At 39.7% G+C, this 20,470-nt stretch overlaps 1 protein-coding gene across 12 annotated transcripts in view; it reads right to left on the reverse strand.

The window, feature by feature from the left end:
* ATP2C1 (ATPase secretory pathway Ca2+ transporting 1) overlaps positions 1 to 20,470 on the reverse strand; it is a 139,463-nt gene that overhangs the window by 6,190 nt on the left and 112,803 nt on the right. For all 12 annotated transcript variants that reach the window (XM_060685880.2, XM_060685886.2, XM_087894210.1 and 9 more), the window contains 4 exons: positions 15,498 to 15,595; positions 9,778 to 9,828; positions 8,567 to 8,733; positions 324 to 392 (listed from right to left, as the gene is read on the reverse strand). In XM_060685880.2, coding sequence (XP_060541863.1) covers positions 324 to 392; positions 8,567 to 8,733; positions 9,778 to 9,828; positions 15,498 to 15,595 — 385 coding nt within the window. The remainder of the gene's footprint in view (positions 1 to 323; positions 393 to 8,566; positions 8,734 to 9,777; positions 9,829 to 15,497; positions 15,596 to 20,470) is intronic.

Consider the following 20,470-nt stretch of genomic DNA (forward strand, 5'->3'; position numbering starts at 1 on the left):
ATAAAAATATATAATTTATATCTGATTATTCATGCAGTTTATATATAGGCTGCCAAAATTAAGTTTTGTCTGCACAAACATTTTGTTCAAAATCTTATGTGAATAATTTATATACAGATTTAAGCTACCAGCTGCAGATATGACAGTGAATTTATTACTTAGAATCATTATTAGGAAATATTGCAGTTAGGGCTGAAGAGCAAAAAGCATGCACAAGAACCAAATTCAGTTTATTTCAAAACCAGTCATGCAAACATCTATGTAAATGATCTTGTAAACAAAATTTATAATAAGAAATATCTGACACTTGCTTTCAAACTTACGTGCTAAGTTGAAATCTAACAAAATTTTTAATATTATTATAAATTCCTTTACCCTCTTCAATAGCAAACCTGAAATACAAAAAGAAAGATAAAATGCTTAAAGAAAATGAATAGTGAAAAAGTAAAGAATTGGACATCATCCTGAAAACTCAGTGCTTATGACAATTTAATTTACTTTACATTCAGTGTTATCTAAAATACTTAAAAAAATTAATTTGGTCTCTTTCAGCTTCTGTATATAAAAGTAATCAAAATCAGAAGGAATTTGGTAGCACCGTATACAATTAACAAATATTATTAAAAGGCATAACACTTTGCCTGCTTTTCCTGAGATTCATTCATGACCTTTTCATCATCTGGACCCATAGAAAATAATTTCTCATTCAAATACATCAAGACTTCAACAATTTCAGCCCCCTCATCATCCTTAATCTATCTATCTATCTATCTATCTATCTATCTATCTATCTATCTATCTATCTATCTATACACATGCTTCTAGCTTACACCAAGAAACCAGTATCATATTTATTTAGAACCAAACTCTATGCTATAACTATACTAGAATTGCTCAACTAAAGGGATTAATCCAGTAAGAGTATTTTTTTAAATTAATCCATTAGACATTCAGTAGGCTAATGTATCCACCCAATGAAATCAATAGTCAAATCAATTAAGCCAAACTGATTCCAAGGAATGAATACCTATTAAAAGACAGATCACCAAAATCAAACATCAAAGCACCACTGCCTGTCATCTATAGTTCACAATTTATGTCTCTCAATTAAGAAGTTACAACCAAAACTAGATAATGACAGTGCATTTTCTTTTTTTTTTATTGAAAAAGTTTTTCAAATACAAGTTTTTCCCCCTTTTCCTCCCTTCTTCCCCAACCCGCCCTCACCACCCATCCCCCCGTGACTTCTTCTTCACAACAATAAGCTAATTCATAATTAATTACATAATATTTTACCATGCCCTTACTCACTCCTCAAAGTACTGACCCTTAGCATAGTATTCTTATAACTCCGCTTTTCTCCGCTTTTCACAATCTACCCTTTTTCTCCTCCCCCAAACTTATAAAATATTATTATTATTACAACAACATAACTTTTACTTTTATATATATTAATTTAACATTTCAAAGCAGCCTTCTCCAAATTTATTCAGTTCTATCCAATTCTTCCACTCCCCAAAATATATGACTTAAAAATCCTTTTTCTTAAACTAATCAATCACTAAACTAGCCTATTTCAACCCAGTTTCCTGCAAGATTACCATGCACTACAATTCTAAATATAATCCACTGCCCACTCTGCTGAAATATACATATGTCTATATATACATTCCATTTTATAAAAAGAGAAAAGACAATAACTTTAAATTTATAATTCATTTAGTATCTTCTTTGATGTCTTTCCACTAGACTGTTAAATCCGTCATCCATAATAGGGTAACATAGCATCCTGGTGCAACAGTTTATTCAAAATCTTCAGTCATCTTCTGCCCCCATCAATAATGAATATCCTCATGTATATATAAAAGTAAAAACAACCACCCGAGTGACATTATAATTATATTCCATATAGTTGTAATTGTGGTTTTCATCAGGATTATAAATCCCCATCATCTTAGTGGGTAACAGCCAGATCTTCTGCATGCCCCAGCATGACTCTCTTGCCTTGTAACTCAAAATAGATATAATATATTTATCGGTAAAAGAAATCCAAAATAGATAGTTCAAATCCAACAATGTAAGGCTCTTTCCACATCCCAAAATCACGGCATTGCAGAGATCTGCCACTTTCCTCAAGATAGTATTAAACGATAATTCGCCTCCAATATCTTTTCACATATTCATTTATTTTTTTTAAAATCCCTGGCTTCACTGTTGCTTGGTTTAGAAACTACTATTTCTACGAGATCTGTTTCTTTTCTTTTTCTTTTGCGGGTTGCATTTCCATCCAGATTTCCTTCCTACAAGTTGTGTATCAGCTGATCGGTTGTCATTCTGCTTTGTAAATTGATCTTGTTGGTTTTGTTTTATTATCTCATATGTCTTTTCCATCACTTGTATATCAACTGGGTGATTTACGCACTTGTCTGTAAGTTGATAGTTCATCACATTAGAATCAGATGACACTGCTCTCAAATTTATAGACAGTCCAGCTGGGGTATCCAAGGAGTCCAAAGACAGTTTATCTACCACAGCCTCTGTAATTTGATGTTTTCCCTTTATTTCCAACTCCTTTTGCTTGTCCTGTGTTATGCCTAAAGATGTTAGATTTATTTTTAAAATTTTTTGATAAAATTCTTCCGCTTTTTCGACAGTATTCAGTTGGTATCTTACTCCTTGGTGTCTCAATATTAAACCAACTGGGACGTCCCACCTAAATAGAATATTCCTTTTTTTTAACTCATTCACTAGAAAACCAAATTTCTTCCTCTCCATTAACATCTTGGGCGGGAGTTCCTTAAAAATCCAGATCTTCCTTCCACGAAATTGCAAAGCAGAATCATAAGAATTCTGGACAATATTATTTCTAATTTCTTTGTCTGTAAAATAAATCACCACATCTCTAGGCAATTGCCTTTGTTTTGCCAACCAGGAGTTTATTCTATAAATTCTGTCAATCCTGCAAAACACTTCATCAGGTTGAACCTTTAAAATCCCAGCCAGAATTTCAGAAGATATCTTCCTTAAATCTCTGTCATCTTCCTGCAAACCTCTCAGTCTAATTGCATATTCTGTAAAATTGTATTGGATCATTAAAACTTCTCTTTCAATCCTCTGTTGTATATTTTCTTCATTAACAGTCTTTTGATCAGCCTCCATTTTAAGTTTGTCTTCTGAACTATTATCCTGAATGTTTGCCAAATCCTTTTTAATTTTTTGGATCTTGTCATCCAAATTCTCCTCAGTTTCTTTCATTTTAGAGTTAGTATTTGCTTCCAACTGAGTCATAAAGTCTGCTAAGCCATTAGCTACTTTTAAAATCTTTCGATCCAAAAAGCCAACCTTAGATTTCACCAATTCACCAATTTCTTTGATTTCCAACTTAAATTTTTCAAGTTGCTGATTCACAATCTCATCCCTTCTTACAATCTCCTCAAGAAGAAATTCTATTATATTAAAGTCAGGTTTCTGAGACTGGAGAGTTAAAACTTGTTGATGTAATTTATTAATGGGGGAATCCCCCCCCCACTGCCTGTTTGTCTAGTTTTATAAGTCTCAGTGCCATTTTTCCACGCAGACAAAATTTACTGGAAAAGAGAGAAAAAAAAACTTTTTTTCCAACCAAGATCAATATCAGATCCTCAAAGAGAAAAAAGAAAAAGAAAAAAAAACAGAAGTGAGAGTGAGATTTTGCCTTCAGTTACAGCCAAAAGTATTCATTCCGCTACTTTGTAATTGAAAACGGAAGGAGTTTCCCTTTCAGCCTCTCTTCAAGCCGCAGCAGCAATCGCCATTTTAAAAAAAAACTTTTTTCCCTTCACTTCACTTCTTAGGCAAAATAGAATAAAAAGAATACTTGCGCTTCAGGATCAGAGGTCCAGCTCATATCTTCTTTAATTAATTTATTTGACAGATTTACAGGCTTGCTTTTGCCCCCTAGCTCTGCGTGTAGCAGATATTTCCCAGAGCCCGGAGCATCGGCTGGGGATACGGGGAGTCTCTTCCGCTCCCTCCCAAAAGTAAATAAAAAACTTTTGGGATTAGGCAGAGGACTCTACCCACCCCAGCCGGCTCTATCTCCGTTTCCTAATGGAAACGGAGTTTTTTCGAGCCGCCATTCCGCTGAAAAAGGCGGCTCTTACAGGCAGTGGGTTCGACGATCCCAGAGGAGCGTCCAGCGGGAACAAGCAGCAAACCGGAAGTCCGTGCATTTTCTGAAGGACTAGGTGGTAGGTTCATACTTCTAAGCAAATAACCAACCAACCTGAAGCAAATTCTCACAAGAAACAAGCAACAGAATAATGATGCTAACATGGAAATTTTGAATTTGAAGTCCTTGGTTTTCACCTGGTAATAACTCACAGCATAACCATGAGTCTACTGGCATTACATAGCATATTCCTCCATTTTTGCTTGCTGTAGGCCCATTGTAAAGTGACCTCAGCAACAATCTCACATTTGCCTCCACATTTATACCAATAACTTCATGATAGCCCCCCAACTTTATTCACTACATTAAAAGTATATTCAAATCCTTTTCATATTTTGTGAGAGATCCCATTTTGCTCCTTTGATTCTATATAGGACAAATAGGCTACACCTTGCACAAAATAAATTAATTGACACAAGTTTGATATCAGGATTCAAGACCAGGACACTTAGTATCAGAGAATTTTTAACTTCCCAGAGCATTCAGTACAGATCACAAAGTATTACTATGGAATAAATAAAATTTGCCAGCACAATTGAACAAGTTTGCTGAACACACACTAAAAGATTTCATCCTATCACAGAAAGTATCAATAAACACAATGGCTTTTTAACACATTAAAATTGTTAATTACTGTATTTTTTGGAGTATAAGACGCACCTACCTTTTTGGTGTTTTTTTTTAAAAAGGTTTTTTTTATTTTTTAAACAAACACACATACAAACATACAATGTATTTTCTTTGAACAGAGTATTTGGCCGGTTCACAAATTTAAACAGTGTTTAGTCATTTCAATTAAATTTACAATTTCTATATTTCCTTTTTGCCATATTTATTCCTCATCTATTTTTTTTTTAAAACCAATATTACCCTTCATCCCCATCTCTAATCTTAATCAAATTCAATTTTTTCCTTCTATTCTATATTATACCCCTTCCCATTGTCATCTATTTTTACATCCTTCCTCACATTGGTTAATTATGTAATATTCCAATTGTTTAATACAAATTCAACATTTTAATATAAATCAATTAGTTATATTATATTATATCAATTAGTTACCCTGGACCACCCCAACGATGCCCTTGAAGTGATGTCCCGGTGCCTGGAGGCCATACGGATCTGGATGGGGAGAAACAGGCTCAGGCTCAACCCATCCAAGACCGAGTGGCTGTGGTTTCCGATGTCCCGATATAGTCAGCTGGTGCCATCACTGACTATTGGGGGCGAATCATTGGCCCCCACGGAAAGGGCTCGCAACTTGGGTGTCCTCCTGGATTCACGGCTGTCCTTAGAAGAGCACTTGACAGCCGTGACCGGGAGGATTTTTCATCAGGTTCGCCTGATCCGCCAGTTGCGTCCCTTTCTAGATCGGGACTCTCTACACATAGTCACTCACGCCCTCGTCACCTCTCGTCTGGACTACTGTAACGCTCTCTACATGGGGCTCCCCTTGAGGTGCACTCGGAGGCTCCAACTGGTGCAGAGTGCGGCCACGCGGGTGGTTATGGGAGCAACGTGGAGTTCCCATGTAACACCTCTCCTGCGCGAGCTGCACTGGCTCCCGATGGTCTTCCAAGTGCGCTTCAAGGTTCTGGTTATCACCTTTAAAGCGCTCCATGGCTTAGGACCTGGTTATCTACGGGACCGCCTGCTACCATCAATAGCCTCCCACCGGCCAGTACGCTTCCATAGAGAGGGGCTCCTCCAGGTGCCGTCGGCCAAACAATTTCGACTGGCGGCCCCTGGGGGAGAGCCTTCTCTGTGAGGGCACCTATGATCTGGAACGAGCTCCCCCCGGAGATACAGAGGATCCCGGATCTGCGCACCTTCCGTTGCGCGCTTAAGACTTTCCTATTCCATCAAGCTGGCCTGGCTTAAATCTTCTTCCCTTTTTAAATGTAAATTTTTTAAATTTTTTAAATGTAAATTTTAATTTGTTTTAAATTATGGGGTATTTTAAATTCAGCCAAATTATTTAATTCGTTTTTAATTCATTTTAAATTTTTTGTATTTATGTGTTTTATCTTGTGGCTGTTCATCGCCCTGAGTCCTTCGGGAGAAGGGCGGTATAGAAATTTAATAAAATAAAATAAAAATAAAATAAAATAAAAAATAAATATAACTATATTTTTGTATATTAATCAATATGAACATGAATATTCCAATTATTTCCATGCAATCCAATTTCTTACAAATCAATTAATTATATTTACCAATAATAATAAACCAAATAATTTCCCCTCTTATGTTACTCATTTTCACATCTTAAATTCTCCCAATAACCCAGTTTTGCCCATATAATCCTCCAAATCACAACTTAATCATTTCTACTTTCGTCACAATATATAATTAAAAATATTTCAATCATTACAATTTCCCTAATTAAATTTAAAAATGTTCTAGCTGTTATCTAAGCTACAATTTAATCCTTTTTTACTTTCACCACCATATACCATTAAAGGAATTTCAATTGTTACAGTTTATACTTATTCATATTTCTAAAAAAAATAAAAAAATAAAAACTTATCATTGTCTAGATTTCAAAAATACGAAGACAAATATTCCAATTATTATTCATTTCATTTTTATAATCATGATTTCCCATTTATTTCTTACTACTATTCATATTTCAATTCTAAATGTGTATAACATTTTTCTTTCATTTCTTTTTTTTTCTCCCTTCCCATTTTCATTTTTGCCTTTTTCGTTCTCCTTTGTGTGTGTGTGTGTGTTTAAAATCTTGAACTCTCCTCTTTTGCCCTAAATTTCCCATTGTTTGTACCTACCTTTTTTGGTGAGGAAAAAGAAGAAAAAGAAATTTCCCTCTGTCTTGGCCTAATTTTGCCTCGCTGCAGCAAAAAACAAACAGCCTGCTTTAGTTTAAATTTTGTTTTCAGCATAGCTTGATTAGCACAAGGAGAAAAAAAAAACCTGCTCCAGCAATTTAGCTCTTTGCAGCAAGCAGCAGAGCCCTGCGCAAAACAGCTAAGAATAAATCAGCTGAGAGTCGGGAGGCTGATCTAATCAACTTGTCCTAATTAGTCTCTGCTGAAGCTGAAAGGAGCTGTTTTTTCTTGCTGTTTGCTTGCAAGGAAGTAACTGCTCTAAGGGTGGGGGCCAGTAGATGGGCAGGGCTACATTCAGTGTATAAGATGCACCTAAATTTTCACCCCCTTTTTGGGGGTAAAAAGGTGCGTCTTATACTCCGAAAAATACGGTAACAAGGAATTTACTGTGCAATCTACATTTGTATAACTATCCTGTTTTCCTCTCCCATTCCTCCCGTCATCCCAATTTAAATCCTGTATCAGTTGAGCCATTCAATGCATCTGATGAAGTAAACTGTAACTTAAAATAGCTTATGCCTTTTAATAAATTGTGTTAGTCCAAAAAGGTGTCACCAAATTCCTCTTCATTTTGGCTGCAACAATGGCTATTTTCCCATGATGTGATAAAAGTCAATATTATTTCAATTTTTTAAGTGTTTCAAGAACATATGTTTTATTATCAAAAAAACATAAATATTGAAGTTAAGGATGGCCCTATATTGGTATTTGTTCCCAATATGATGTAAATATATTTTAAATACATTTAATTTTTTAAAAGAATTAACTTTTGTTCAAATGAAAGAACTTCAACATTAAAATTACAGAAATAAAGTGACATTTCACTTTGTATTTCTCAACCATGAATTTTTATTGTTTATTGGAATATATATTATTATAGCGTTTTTTTCTTCTTGTTCTGTAATTAGAGAAATCATTTTTCTTTTGGGCCTTGTACTTGATGATTTTGAGTAGGATTAGTATTATTATTAGGCATTGTAACATTCGTCAGGAGAGTACAATGCTATTGCAGAGTAGTAGTTTTGCTTCCTATTTACTAGGTTTGTCAAGTACACATCTGCATCCTTGCTATCCTCTGGCTTTGCACCAGAAAGATACAGCAGCTTTCTACAGTGTCATACAAAACCCTCTCCTTCCCTCAGAGCTGCCTTGCAAATGGGCGCCACAATGGGAAAGTTCGGAGGCAGCAGGAAGCTGACTGCCTGCACAGAGTACCAACTTGTCTCTTCACAAAAGTGGTGTCCATTTATCTATCACATAGGACATGCTTTCAAACTGCTAACGGGAAGAAGCTGAGGCAAATGGTGGAAATTCATCCCGGCACGCAGTGCTAGAACTTGAACTGCTGGAGCAGAGACCATCTCCAGCATGATTAAGCCACTGAGTCACCACGCCTCTTTGAATAGGATTATTCTATGGAATGCCAATTACTTTCTACACAAATGACACCATACAAATAATAAAATTATTATGTTGCATCCAGAATGACCCTATAATTCAAACGTACATTATTGTTTGAAAGTCATCATCCACCAGGATCATATCAGCTGCTTCTTTACAAACATCAGTGCCGGTCTGCCCCATTGCAACTCCAATATCTGCAGCTTTTAGTGCTACTGCATCATTCACTCCATCTCCTGTCATAGCAACTACTTCACCATTATTTTGAAGTGACTAAGAGGGAAAAAAAACACCCCAATTATGTCAAAATATTTTACTAATCTATGATTTTATAATGAATCTCCTATTATGAAGATGAATATTTCATGAACTCTCTACTGTACATATTTATATACTAGTAAAACTCTTGTGCCTTTTGTTTGTAACTTCAACTCAACTCAGCCAAATCAACTGGGTTAATTTGGAAAGTATTATTAAACCAGGGTAGCTTAAATGGACTAACTTATAGAATGCTGGGACCCATGATTCCCATGATTTTATTCCATGTGGGAATAAAATTTGGGGAAATTATGGCCACTTCTATGCCCCTGGATTGCTACCTCTTCATTACTGTTGCCATGTTAGTCAGTAGCATGCTTCTTATTTCCAGTGCTCCCTGACAACTTCCCAAAAGTCAATGGAGAAGCCAGAAGGAACTGTAAAGTTGATTGTTATTGCAAATCCTCCCTGCCACTTTCCCACTAGCAAAGCCTTTGCATTGGGAAGCTGGCAGAGAATGTCAGCAATGAGGAAAACAGCAGGGAAGGTCATCTGGCAGCAACCACTTACCTGCAAGAAAGGAAAGGAAAGCAAAGGAGAGGAAAGGTAACAGGAGTGGAGGGGAAGGGGAAATGGAAGGGGAAGGGGAAGGAGAAGGAAAAGGGAAGATTTTTGATGCTTCCTGCAAACCTCCCACTGGGAAACTCATGAGGAAGGCGAAAGTCACTCCTGATTATTTTGCCTGACTATGATCATCCTGTTTCTCTGTTTAGGTAAAGAAATATATCTAAAACAATGACCCAACAAATCATGGGTTGTCTAGTATGAGATAAATGTATTTTATTAAAAGTTATTTAATTTTGTTTTTTGAAATTAATTATATAAATACTGATTGGCTTAAATCAATGTTTCAGAGAAAACATTTTAATTTTAATTGTCCCATACTATTTTTAATGTTGCCCTTTAACCTAAATAGCAGCATTCTCTTGAAGAGCTCTAAAGAATTTCAGCTGGTTGTTTTTGAATTAAAGAATGGTTGTTTTGAAAGTAGATACATACCTTAACAATTTTCAATTTATGTCTGGGGCTGGCTCTGTAGAAGACTGCTACCTAAGAGGTGGAAACATTAAGATTTTAACTATTGTAAAAGTTAGGCTTTACAATGTTAATCTCTTGCCTAGGAGACCTGCAAACAAGAACACAGTGGAAAACAGAAGACATATTTTTTCCAGTTCTAAATATTCTATTTATTTTTCTCTACATATGAACTACATTCATATGGCCTACCTAGTCTCTCTCATTGTCACATCTCCTAAAATGATTCCAGTGAAAAAAAATTGTTAAATGTTCCAAAACCTATAATGACACTATTTCCATTTTAAGGAAATACAATGCTGTTAGTAGGAAATATAAATAATTCCATACAATAAGAAGAATTTTTTAAGAGATCCTGTATAGATTACTCTAAAGAACTTTCTGGGAAAAGAACAGTCTTGAGACATAAATTGTGTTTATAAATATTTACAAAAATTACATAGTAATAGAATTTACATCCATAGGAGCATAAAGAAATAAACAGAGGAAGGTCAAAACCACTCTCTTTCTGTGAAATGATATGGAACAATACTTGTTGTAAGGCAGGGGTGTCAAACTTAAGGCCTGTACGCCGGATCCGGCCTGCAATGTGGTTGGATCCGGCCCACAGGCCCATCCAGAAAATGTAAGGAGCCAGCCTGCATCTCTTCAGCCTGGTCTTAGATCGTTAGCCCCCCCCCCGATGAATCCGCTGAGGTTAAGGCAGCGGGTATTGTGGCAGCCTTGTCGATGGCGGTGAATGTCACACTGGAGATGAGAGGCCGGGAAGATCTGGGCTGTAACTGCCCAGCGAGGACAGGCTATGACTGCGGGGCGGATGGTCCTGAAGAAGATCTGGGGGGCGGGGAGTTGGCCGGAGGGGAAGTGATAATTATCCATCTTGCTCTTCCCTGGGGTCTCTCCCTCCCCCATTTTTTGTTGCCCCCCCCCCCCCGGACTGTTGCCTGCCTGGTTCGGCCTGTTTGTTTTACTCATCTTCAGTTGTCTGTTGGGACTTTTGTCATCTCCCCTCTTTGAACTGCTATCTGACTCCTGGCTCCTCTCACACCGTAAAGTGTTACATCTTATCTTTTCACCCCTATTACTGCCTTATTGGTCTCGTTGTATTGGACAGAGTTATGGAGTTACAGACTGATGAACTATGAATCCTGGTGGACTGCTGCTGCATCATGTTCCTAGGAACTGCTCTATGACTCCGCCGGTGGATGTTCCCCACCTAGTCACCGTGAGAGGGTGGCTGCGGCTGATTCCGCGGGACTCATTGGTTGCAGCCTTGGATTCTCCACCGCTGTGAGAGAACGGTGGTTATGCCGGCCTGGGTTGACTCCTATTTTACCATCATTATCCCTCTTGTTTATCATCTCGGTTTCCTGTTGCTATTTTCCATCCACTTCTCATATTTATTATGGCTTACACTTCGGCAACCCTCCTTGGTCTGCGAGATGCCCCCCTCTCGCAGACATGGCCTTCGAATTTATCGAAGGCCTACCTCAAGGACGGGTTTTAGAACCCCGAGTGGTGGCATGCTTCTAAGTGTGGTTTGAGAGTTTTTTTAATTAATGTTTTTAATCAAATTTTAAGGGGACCCAGGAGGCGGGTGGTAAGGGTTGAGCCGGGGGCGGCTCCTACGGTTCAGCAATTGGGCCCGTCGGATGGTTGTGGGGGGAGGGAGGGAGGAGGAGGGAACAAAGAGGCTCAGCGGAGAGAGGGTCTTCCAATCCTTGTGACAGTTGGGAGACGCAGAGGTCGGGAGAGGGGGGGGCTAGGAGGGCGCCGCCGCTTCGTTCAAGCAGTGGCGCCCTCCTGCCCCCTCAGCTCATCCTGCTCCCCCGACGGCGACAGAGTGCGGAGCCCTGGACTCCGACTGGTGTACTTAAATGCCAGGTCCGTAGTGTACAAGACACTCCTTGTCCGAGATCTTATAGACGAGGAGGACGCGGACCTGGCTTGTATCACTGAGACCTGGCTGGGGCCGGAGGGCAGTGTCCCTCTCGTGGATTTGTGTCCCCCAGGTTTCCAGATACTACACCAGCCACGACTCCAGGGGAGGGGCGGAGGAGTGGCGGTAATTATTAAGGAAAGTCTTAGGCCTAGGGAGGTCACTGTTCCTCAGGTTGGCGGGTGTGAATCCCTCCTTTTGAAATGGGACCCTGGAGTTCAGTCTGGGCTGTTGATCACGTACCTCTCCCCCAGCTGCGTGGCCTCAGCCCTGCCCGCACTACTAGATGTCTTAGCCGAATTGACGGTGGAACTCCCCAACCTTTTGGTTGTGGGAGATTTCAATCTGCCATCGGCCGGTGAGTCATCTGAGTTGGTGCGGGAATTCATGACCTCCATGACGGCCATGGACCTGACTCAGATTGTACAGGGCCCAACTCATATTGGAGGACACACACTCGACCTTATTTTTCTCTCTGGACAGTGGATAAATGATCGTGGGGAGGGGACTCTATCTATTGACTCTCTGTCATGGACCGATCATTCCCTTCTTAGACTTGACTTTTCCTCCGCCATCCCCCGTACAAGGGTGCAAAACCAGTAAGATGGTTCCGCCCCAGGCGCCTGATGAAACCCGAAAGTTTCCTGATGGAGCTTGGGTCATTTCCCGCCTCCTTAGCCCACAATTCATCTGAGACCCTTGTCGCGGCCTGGGAACAGGCTGCGGTGGGGGCCCTGGATCGAATCGTGCCTTTGCGGCCTCTGATCCGACGCAGATCCCGGGCGACTCCTTGGTTTACCGCAGAGCTCAGGGAAATGAAGCGTCGGAAAAGACGCCTGGAGGGTGGTTGGAGATCCTCCCGATCCGAGTCCGACCGAACACAACTAAGAACCCATATTAGGTCTTATCTTGTGGCGATGGAAGTAGCGAAACATAACTATTTCACCACTCTCATTGCATCTGCAGAAAATTGCCCAGCAGCCCTGTTTAGAGTGACCCGCTCCCTCCTTAATCAGGGAGCAAGGGAGGACCCCTTACAGGGCCGTGCTGAGAACTTTGCACAGTTTCTGCAAGATAAAATCACTCAGATTCGGACCGGGTTGGACTCTGACTGGACAGAGTCCGTTGAGGTGACAGGGCCTAGTCTCGGTGGAGACATCTGGGTTGAGTTTGAGCCTGTTTCATTGGATGACGTGGACAGGATTATGAGTAGGCTGGGGTCTTCCACATATTTACTGGACCCTTGTCCCTCCTGGCTTGTTTCGGCAGCCAGGGAGGTGACTGGAGACTGGATCCAGGCTATTGTCAACGCTTCACTAAAGGAAGGGGTCTTTCCCGCTGCGCTTAAAGAGGCGGTGGTTCGACCCCTCCTTAAGAAGCCTAACCTGGATCCTGACATACTTATTAACTACCGTCCAGTCTCCAACCTTCGCTTTTTAGCGAAGGTTGTTAAGTCCGTGGTGGCACAGCAATTCCCTCAATTCCTGGAGGAAACTGACTACCTGGATCCTTACCAATCTGGTTTCAGGCGTGGCCATAGCACGGAAACGGCATTGGTCACCCTAGTAAATGATCTCTGGCGGGCCAGGGATGGGGGTTGCTCCTCCATCCTGGTCCTTCTTGACCTCTCAGCGGCGTTCGATACCATCTACCATGGTATCCTGCTGCAGCGGCTCAGGGGGATGGTGTTAGGAGGCACTGTTTTACAGTGGTTCTCCTCCTATCTCTCGGGCCATCTGCAGTTTGTTTGGGCGGGGGGTCAGGGATCCTCCCAGAGGCCTCTCACTTGTGGGGTGCCTCAGGGCTCGGTTCTCTCTCCTCTGCTCTTTAATATCTATATGAAACCGCTGGGTGAGATCATCCGTGGTTTTGGGGTGAGGTATCATCAGTATGCTGATGATACCCAGCTTTACATTTCCACCCCTGACCACCCTAGGGATGCCCTTTCTGTGATGTCCCACTGCCTGGAAGCGGTGCGGGTTTGGATGGGGAGGAACAGGCTTAGACTCAACCCTTCCAAGACTGAGTGGCTGTGGATGCCGGCATCCCGGGATCTGGAGGTTCCATCCTTAATGATCGGAGGTGAAACCCTTGCTCCCTCCGATAGGGTCCGCAACTTGGGTGTCCTCCTGGATTCTCGGCTGTCTTTAGATGACCATCTGACAGCCGTAACCAGGGGGGCCTTCGCACAGGTCCGTCTTGTGCGCCAGTTGCACCCGTTCCTAGACCGGGATGCCCTCGCCACGGTCACTCACGCCCTTGTTACCTCTAGGTTGGACTACTGTAACACCCTCTACATGGGGCTGCCCTTGGGATGTGTCCGGAGGCTTCAGCTAGTCCAAAATGCAGCCGCGCGGGTAGTTACGGGTGCGTCTAGATACTCCCATGTAACACCTCTCCTGCGTGAGCTACTGGCTACTCCGGATACGTTTCAAGGTGCTGGTGCTCACCTATAAAGCCCTTCATGGCTTAGGCCCGGAGTACTTGCAGGACCTTCTCCAGCCGTTCTCCCATCGTCCTGTGCGCTCTCACAGAGTCGGCCTCCTCAGGGTGCCGTCGGCCAAACAATGTTGGCTGACGACCCCCAGGGGGAGGGCATTCTCTGTGGGAGCCCCGACCCTCTGGAATGGATTGCCCACTGAGCTCAGGACAGCCCCCAATCTTCTTTCCTTCCATCGCGAGCTGAAGACGTGGCTCTTCCGCCAATTAAACTGATCCGTTTGGGGGTACACTGGTATAATTTTATATCGTTTTTAATTGGGTTACTGATTTTAATTTGGTATTGTATTGTGATTTGTATTGAAGTTGTCATTTTGTAAGCCGCCTTGAGTCCCTAGGGAGAAAGGCGGCATATAAATCGCAATAAATAAATAAATAAATAATAAATGGTCTAGCAGTGTCACTTCGGCCTGATCTATTTAATGAAAAGAGGAAACATTGGGCTAGTGTCACTTCAGCCTGGTCTACCCAAGAGGAAACATCAGGCCAGTGTGGCTTCGGTCTGGTCTACCCAGTGCAAAGAGGAAACATGCCAGCAGTTTGGGGAGTGGCATCAAGCTGGCCACGCCCACCCAGCTGGCCATGCCCACCCAGTTGGCCATGCCTACCCAGACCCCGGAGGTTAACCACAACCCAGACGCGGCCCTCAATGGAATTGAATTTGACACCCCTGTTGTATGGGATGCATTATGTCAGTCAAAAAACAAAAACAAAAATATCCTCTTAAATCATTCTTACTGAAATATAAAAAATAATTCCTCAAGATAAAAAATTAACAGGATCCTCTGGATAGAGAGTATATTTTACATTTGCACAATTTTGTCAAATGTGACTTTCTTTTTAAAGAATATTGTGTTGCATTACTGAAACAAATATTGAAAGATAACATAAAACTATATTTATTTGTCTCATAACTAACAAAAATCAGAAGCTATAAGTGAGAAAATTATTGTTTAGCTTTTTAGGTTTATTAAATTTGTATACCACCCTTCTCCTGAAGGACTCAGGGCGGTGAACAGCCAAAATTAAAATACATACAGTATAAAAATTAAAATAAATGAAAACAGAATTAGATCAGTTTGGCTTCCCCAAATTTTAAAACCCTTTTAATTAGGTAATACATTAATATGTATAAGCATAAGTAGTATATATCTTTTCTTAAATTGTAAAGCACTGAAATCTACTTCTGTACAAACTCAAAAATTCTCTATCCTGTAAGATCACTTCCCCATAATTTATAATTAACCTTAGGTGCTATTTGTGAAAGTTGCTGTATATCCAATGCATCCACTTCTTCACCCGAGATTGATTGAGAACTTTTAGAATATAATCCCAACCGACTGGCTAGAAAAAGGAAAGAAAATAAAATTACTTAGCTTAATTAAAGGACCTAATGGACTTGGATTCAGTGGAATTGCTAAATTCTCAGTAATCATTTTGTTATCTAGTCATATGTGTAAAGACATTGAAAACACACATTCTACTACATACTAACATGTGTAGGTGTACTATCTATGTGTGTTTGCGTGTGCACAAGCACATACACACAAACAAACACAGAAATTTCCTTTCAGTACATTGTTAGAAAAGGAGAGTTTAAGAAATATTTATAGATCCACATTGTCTTTTGAAATAATACTAGCAAATGCACTTATTCTTGTAGTAGGACAAAAGACAATAATAAAATATAATACTTCAGTTTGCAAGTATAAAATTAAATTATTAAAGAAGTTATCATGAAAACTCCTCCTGCTTGTACAATTGATTGGTCCTTTACAGGCTCAAGTTGGCCAATAGCCTAACTGTCTTGTAGCTTCAGAAATATTAAACAGTTTCTTCTTAATAACTTCCAATAACAGAATCTGAGACAAAAGAACTACAGGTGGTCCTTAAACTCTTATTGGTACAAGATAAAAGAAATGTATAATAGGAAGACAATCATTCTTATGAATTAAGTGCCTATAAACTCATCTGCTATTCCAGATATGTTGGGCTAATTTCCAGTACGGCAAGGCAAACCAACATCCACACTTTTCTCTGTTTTATGAATGTGGGATATTTCCAGTGGTGAAATGCACTTACCTTCACTACCGGTTTGGGAATGTGAGCTTGCGTGCCTCTTCTGTGCATGCGCAAAGGGTCAAAAATGGGACTTAAAATCCCGGCAGGTAGGCAGACCCTCCCGCCACCAGCGCTACCAGTTCGTGCGAACCGGATAGATCCAGCTGGATTTCACCAGTGGATATTACAGCCAAAAATGCAAATTTCCAAAATTCTCTCTGGAATAGAGTGTGATCTGGAGATTGCCCCTATATACTCTAAACATCAGATTTTAATGGCAAAAATTTTGCGGCTGTTTGTGATCAACTGGGATCCATTGTACACTGAGAAAGAAATGCAGCCTTTCATGGAGTCATCTTTTTAAACACTTTGGAATTTTACTTTTTAGACTGCTTTTCTAAGCTTGAAAAACTTTCAGAACTGCAAGTCTACCAAACACTGGGCAACTTTCCTTTCAATTCATTAAAAAAGAAAAAACATTATGTTCAGCTTTGTAAAATCTTTATTTTTTACAATACACAACAAAGGGTGATTTCAGAGTTGTTTAGGGGAAGATTATAAATGTGAAGGCTTCCTGAAACTAATTTAAAGACTTTGGAAATTAATTAAAAATATCCTCTCATGTGGTGATGCATTAGCAGATTTCAAGATTAATAAATAGACAATTATATAATTTATAAATTATATAAAAATCAAACAGAAAATCAAACGGACCTGACAAATGAAATGGGTTTTAAGATTGAGAAGAAAGTAAAATATCTGGGTATCACTATAATAAATATGAATTATGTTGTTTCAAAATAACTATGTTAAGACATGAAATGAAGTTTAAAACTGGAAGAAAGTACAACTATAATTAGGAGAATTTTTGTGATAAAAATAAATTGTCTAGAACAGGGATATCAAACTCAAGGTTCGCGAGTCAGATCTGGCCCACGGAGTGCTTAAATCTGGCCCACGGGGCTGGCCTGGAAGTAACAAAGGACCGCCCCATGGTGCCCCTGTTGCCTCTACAGTAGTCTGGTGGCCAAAAATGGATTGCGGGGACCTGTGTTTGGCCCCCATGGCCTCCTACAGGAGTCTGGCAGCTAAAAATGGGCCAGAGGGGGGGCGTTTTTGGACCATTTTTGGCCTCCACGGTCTCCTATAGCAGTCTGGCGGTGGAAAACAGGCTGCGGGAAGGCATGTTTTATATGTTTCTTTCTCAGCCCCATGCACTCTATCTTCCTTCTGGTTGGCTGTTTACACGTTATTCCTGGTTTCATCCAGTTTAAAAATATGGAACAAGCCTAATCCAAAGAGTTTGCTCACTTATCTGTGGCTGTAATGTAATTTGCTTGATTTGACTTACAACTGGATTGTGTTATCTCTCCCATAGTGGTTTGTAAACAATAGTGAACCTAAAAACTTAAAATACAGAACATGATTGGATGTAGGATATTGCAGTATGCACAAGCTATAAGATTTTTTTTTAATGCAGTATGTTATGTGAAAACATCCAGCGGCTATTTCTAAACTGTGATTTACTGTGTAAAGCACAAATGGCTGAATTTACAGAATACACAGAGTCAAAATCAAATCATATTATGACTGGATAGTGTGCAAATCTGGCAGATAGAAGGCAATTTTTGTTAGGTATGCATAAAACTCAGTGAAGTCCGTGAGATTTAATTGTGTATCCAGTTGTAGTCCAAATGGACTTGGAAATGTTTCATACAGCATGCATATTTTCTGAATCTTTCTAGACATTTAGCAATATATTGTGATGATTTTGTTGTGTTGTACAATGTTCCTCTTTACAATGAATATCTGGAATAAAATTTTAATGTTTTTAAAAGTCCTGTATTAAAAATGAAAAATGGGAGGGTCAGCTAAAGTATTCTACATAGAGTTAGTTAATATTTCAAAGGACAGATTCAACAGGGAAAAGAGAAAGCTGAGTTGAGATTGCCCAAGCAATAGCAAAAATGTATAATTTTGTTATTTGGGGATGGAGAAATGTCATAAATAAGGCAGACAGATTAATACATGAAGAAGACAAAAAAGGAGATATGGATGAATTAAAGAGAAATGAATTGTTTTGTTTGAAAGTATTTTAAGGTTCTAAATGTTAATTTATCATTCAACCCGATAAATATAAATAATACCCTGGATGTTGTTTAGGTTGTCTTAACTTACATTAGGCTTTTGAACATCTCTATTCTGACAATATTATGCATTCAGATCTGCTCCTATACAAAAGAGTCAAGCCCCATAGCAGCTGGGGACTCTACATGTCTTTAATGTCTACATTATGGAATTGAGACTATTTGTGCCAGAAAGTAAATCTCCCTTTGTCTGGAATAGCTGTTTTATTTAGACTTCTATACCACTTCATAGTGCTTTACAGCCCTCTCTAAGCAGTTTACAAAGTTAGCATATAGCATATTGCATATTAGCATATTGCATTAGCATATTGCCCCCAACAATCTGGCTCCTCATTTTACCCACTTCGGAAGGATGGAAGGCTGAGTCAAACTTGAGCTGGTGAGATTTGATCTGCTGATCTGCTGAACTAGCAGTCAGCTGAAGTAGCTGCAGTACTGCACTCTAACCACTGCGCCACCTCGGCTCAGGGGAGGGGCCAGGGGAGCTTTTTATCAGGTTCGCCTGATACACCAGTTGCGTCCCTTTCTGGACCGGGATGCCCTGTGTATGGTCACTCATGCCCTCGTCACGTCCCGTCTGGACTACTGTAACGCTCTCTACATGGGGCTCCCCTTGAAGAGCGCTCAGAGGCTCCAACTGGTCCAGAATGCGGCCGCACGGGTGGTTATGGGGGCGACTTCTGCGCGAGCTGCACTGGCTCCCGATGGTCTTCCGAGTGTGATTCAAGGTGTTCGTCACCACCTTTAAAGCGCTCCATGGCTTAGGACCGGGGTATATACAAGACTGCCTTCTGCCAGCAACAGCCTCCCACTGGCCAATACGCTCCCACAAAGAGGGGCTCCTCAGGGTGCCATCGGCCAAACAATGCCGACTGGTGACACCCAGGGGGAGAGCATTCTCTGTGGGGGCACCAGCCCTCTGGAATGAGCTGCCCCTTGAGATTCGTTGCATCCCTGACCTGCGTACCTTCCGCCACACCTTGAAGACCCTTTTGTTTCAACAAGCCGGGCTGGCATAATACGAATTTTAGAATGGGTGTATGTTTGTTTTAATCTATGGGCCAAATTTTTATATATTCGATTTTAAATTGTTTTAAATTTTGTAAATTTATATGTGTATATATGTTTTAATATGGCTGTACACCGCCCTGAGTCCTCCGGGAAAAGGGCGGTATAGAAATCTAATAAACATAAACATAAACATCATATTTGTTACAAAGTTAAGAGTAAGGTGGATTTTAATAATCATTATGTCATGCGGTATTGAGTATATAGAATAGATACAAATCCAAGCTGTGCCAAAAAACACATTTGTCGCTTTCAGCACGAGAAGCAGAAAAAAAAAATAAGCAAACATAAATAGCTAACTTATCATGAGATACTACAATTTTGTCAAGGGGAATATAAAATAAAATCAAGAGAAGAACTGGTGGCAGAAATAAAATACCATTATAGATATTAATGGTTCCATTAATTACAATTATTTAAAGTAGACAAAATAGTTTATCTTTTTGAAAACTGTAGCAAATATAATTGTTTATGAATGATCAACATATAATTGGTAAAATGTATACACTTTTAATTAAATTTGAAATAAAAGAACAAGTAAAATATTGTTTCACTTCTATTTCAAATTTCATTCAAAAATGGGCTAAAAATTTCAGTTATCATTTATGGACTTGTTACATAAAACAGAAAAAAGGATCTTAGGATTTATGATTTTGATCATTAGATAGAGTAGATTAGACAGAGAAGAAAATTATACTGTAACCATAGAGTAAGAGATAAACTTATAATTGTATTTATATATTTATTGTATGAATGCAAAGAAAATCAGAAGCTACTTCTTTGTATCTTTTTTGCTTCTTTTCTATTTTTCCTTCTTTCCTTTCTTGAACTTTTAGCTTCCTCTTTTATTTTTTATTTTCTTTTTGTATTATCTTATATTAGTTTTTAATCTTTTAAAAATAAAACATACACATAAGTGATGGGATTCAAATTTTTCTACTAC

This window comes from Pantherophis guttatus, chromosome 4, assembly GCF_059756535.1.
Source record: "Pantherophis guttatus breed Tessera chromosome 4, ASM5975653v1, whole genome shotgun sequence".
NCBI classification, from domain to species: domain Eukaryota; kingdom Metazoa; phylum Chordata; class Lepidosauria; order Squamata; family Colubridae; genus Pantherophis; species Pantherophis guttatus.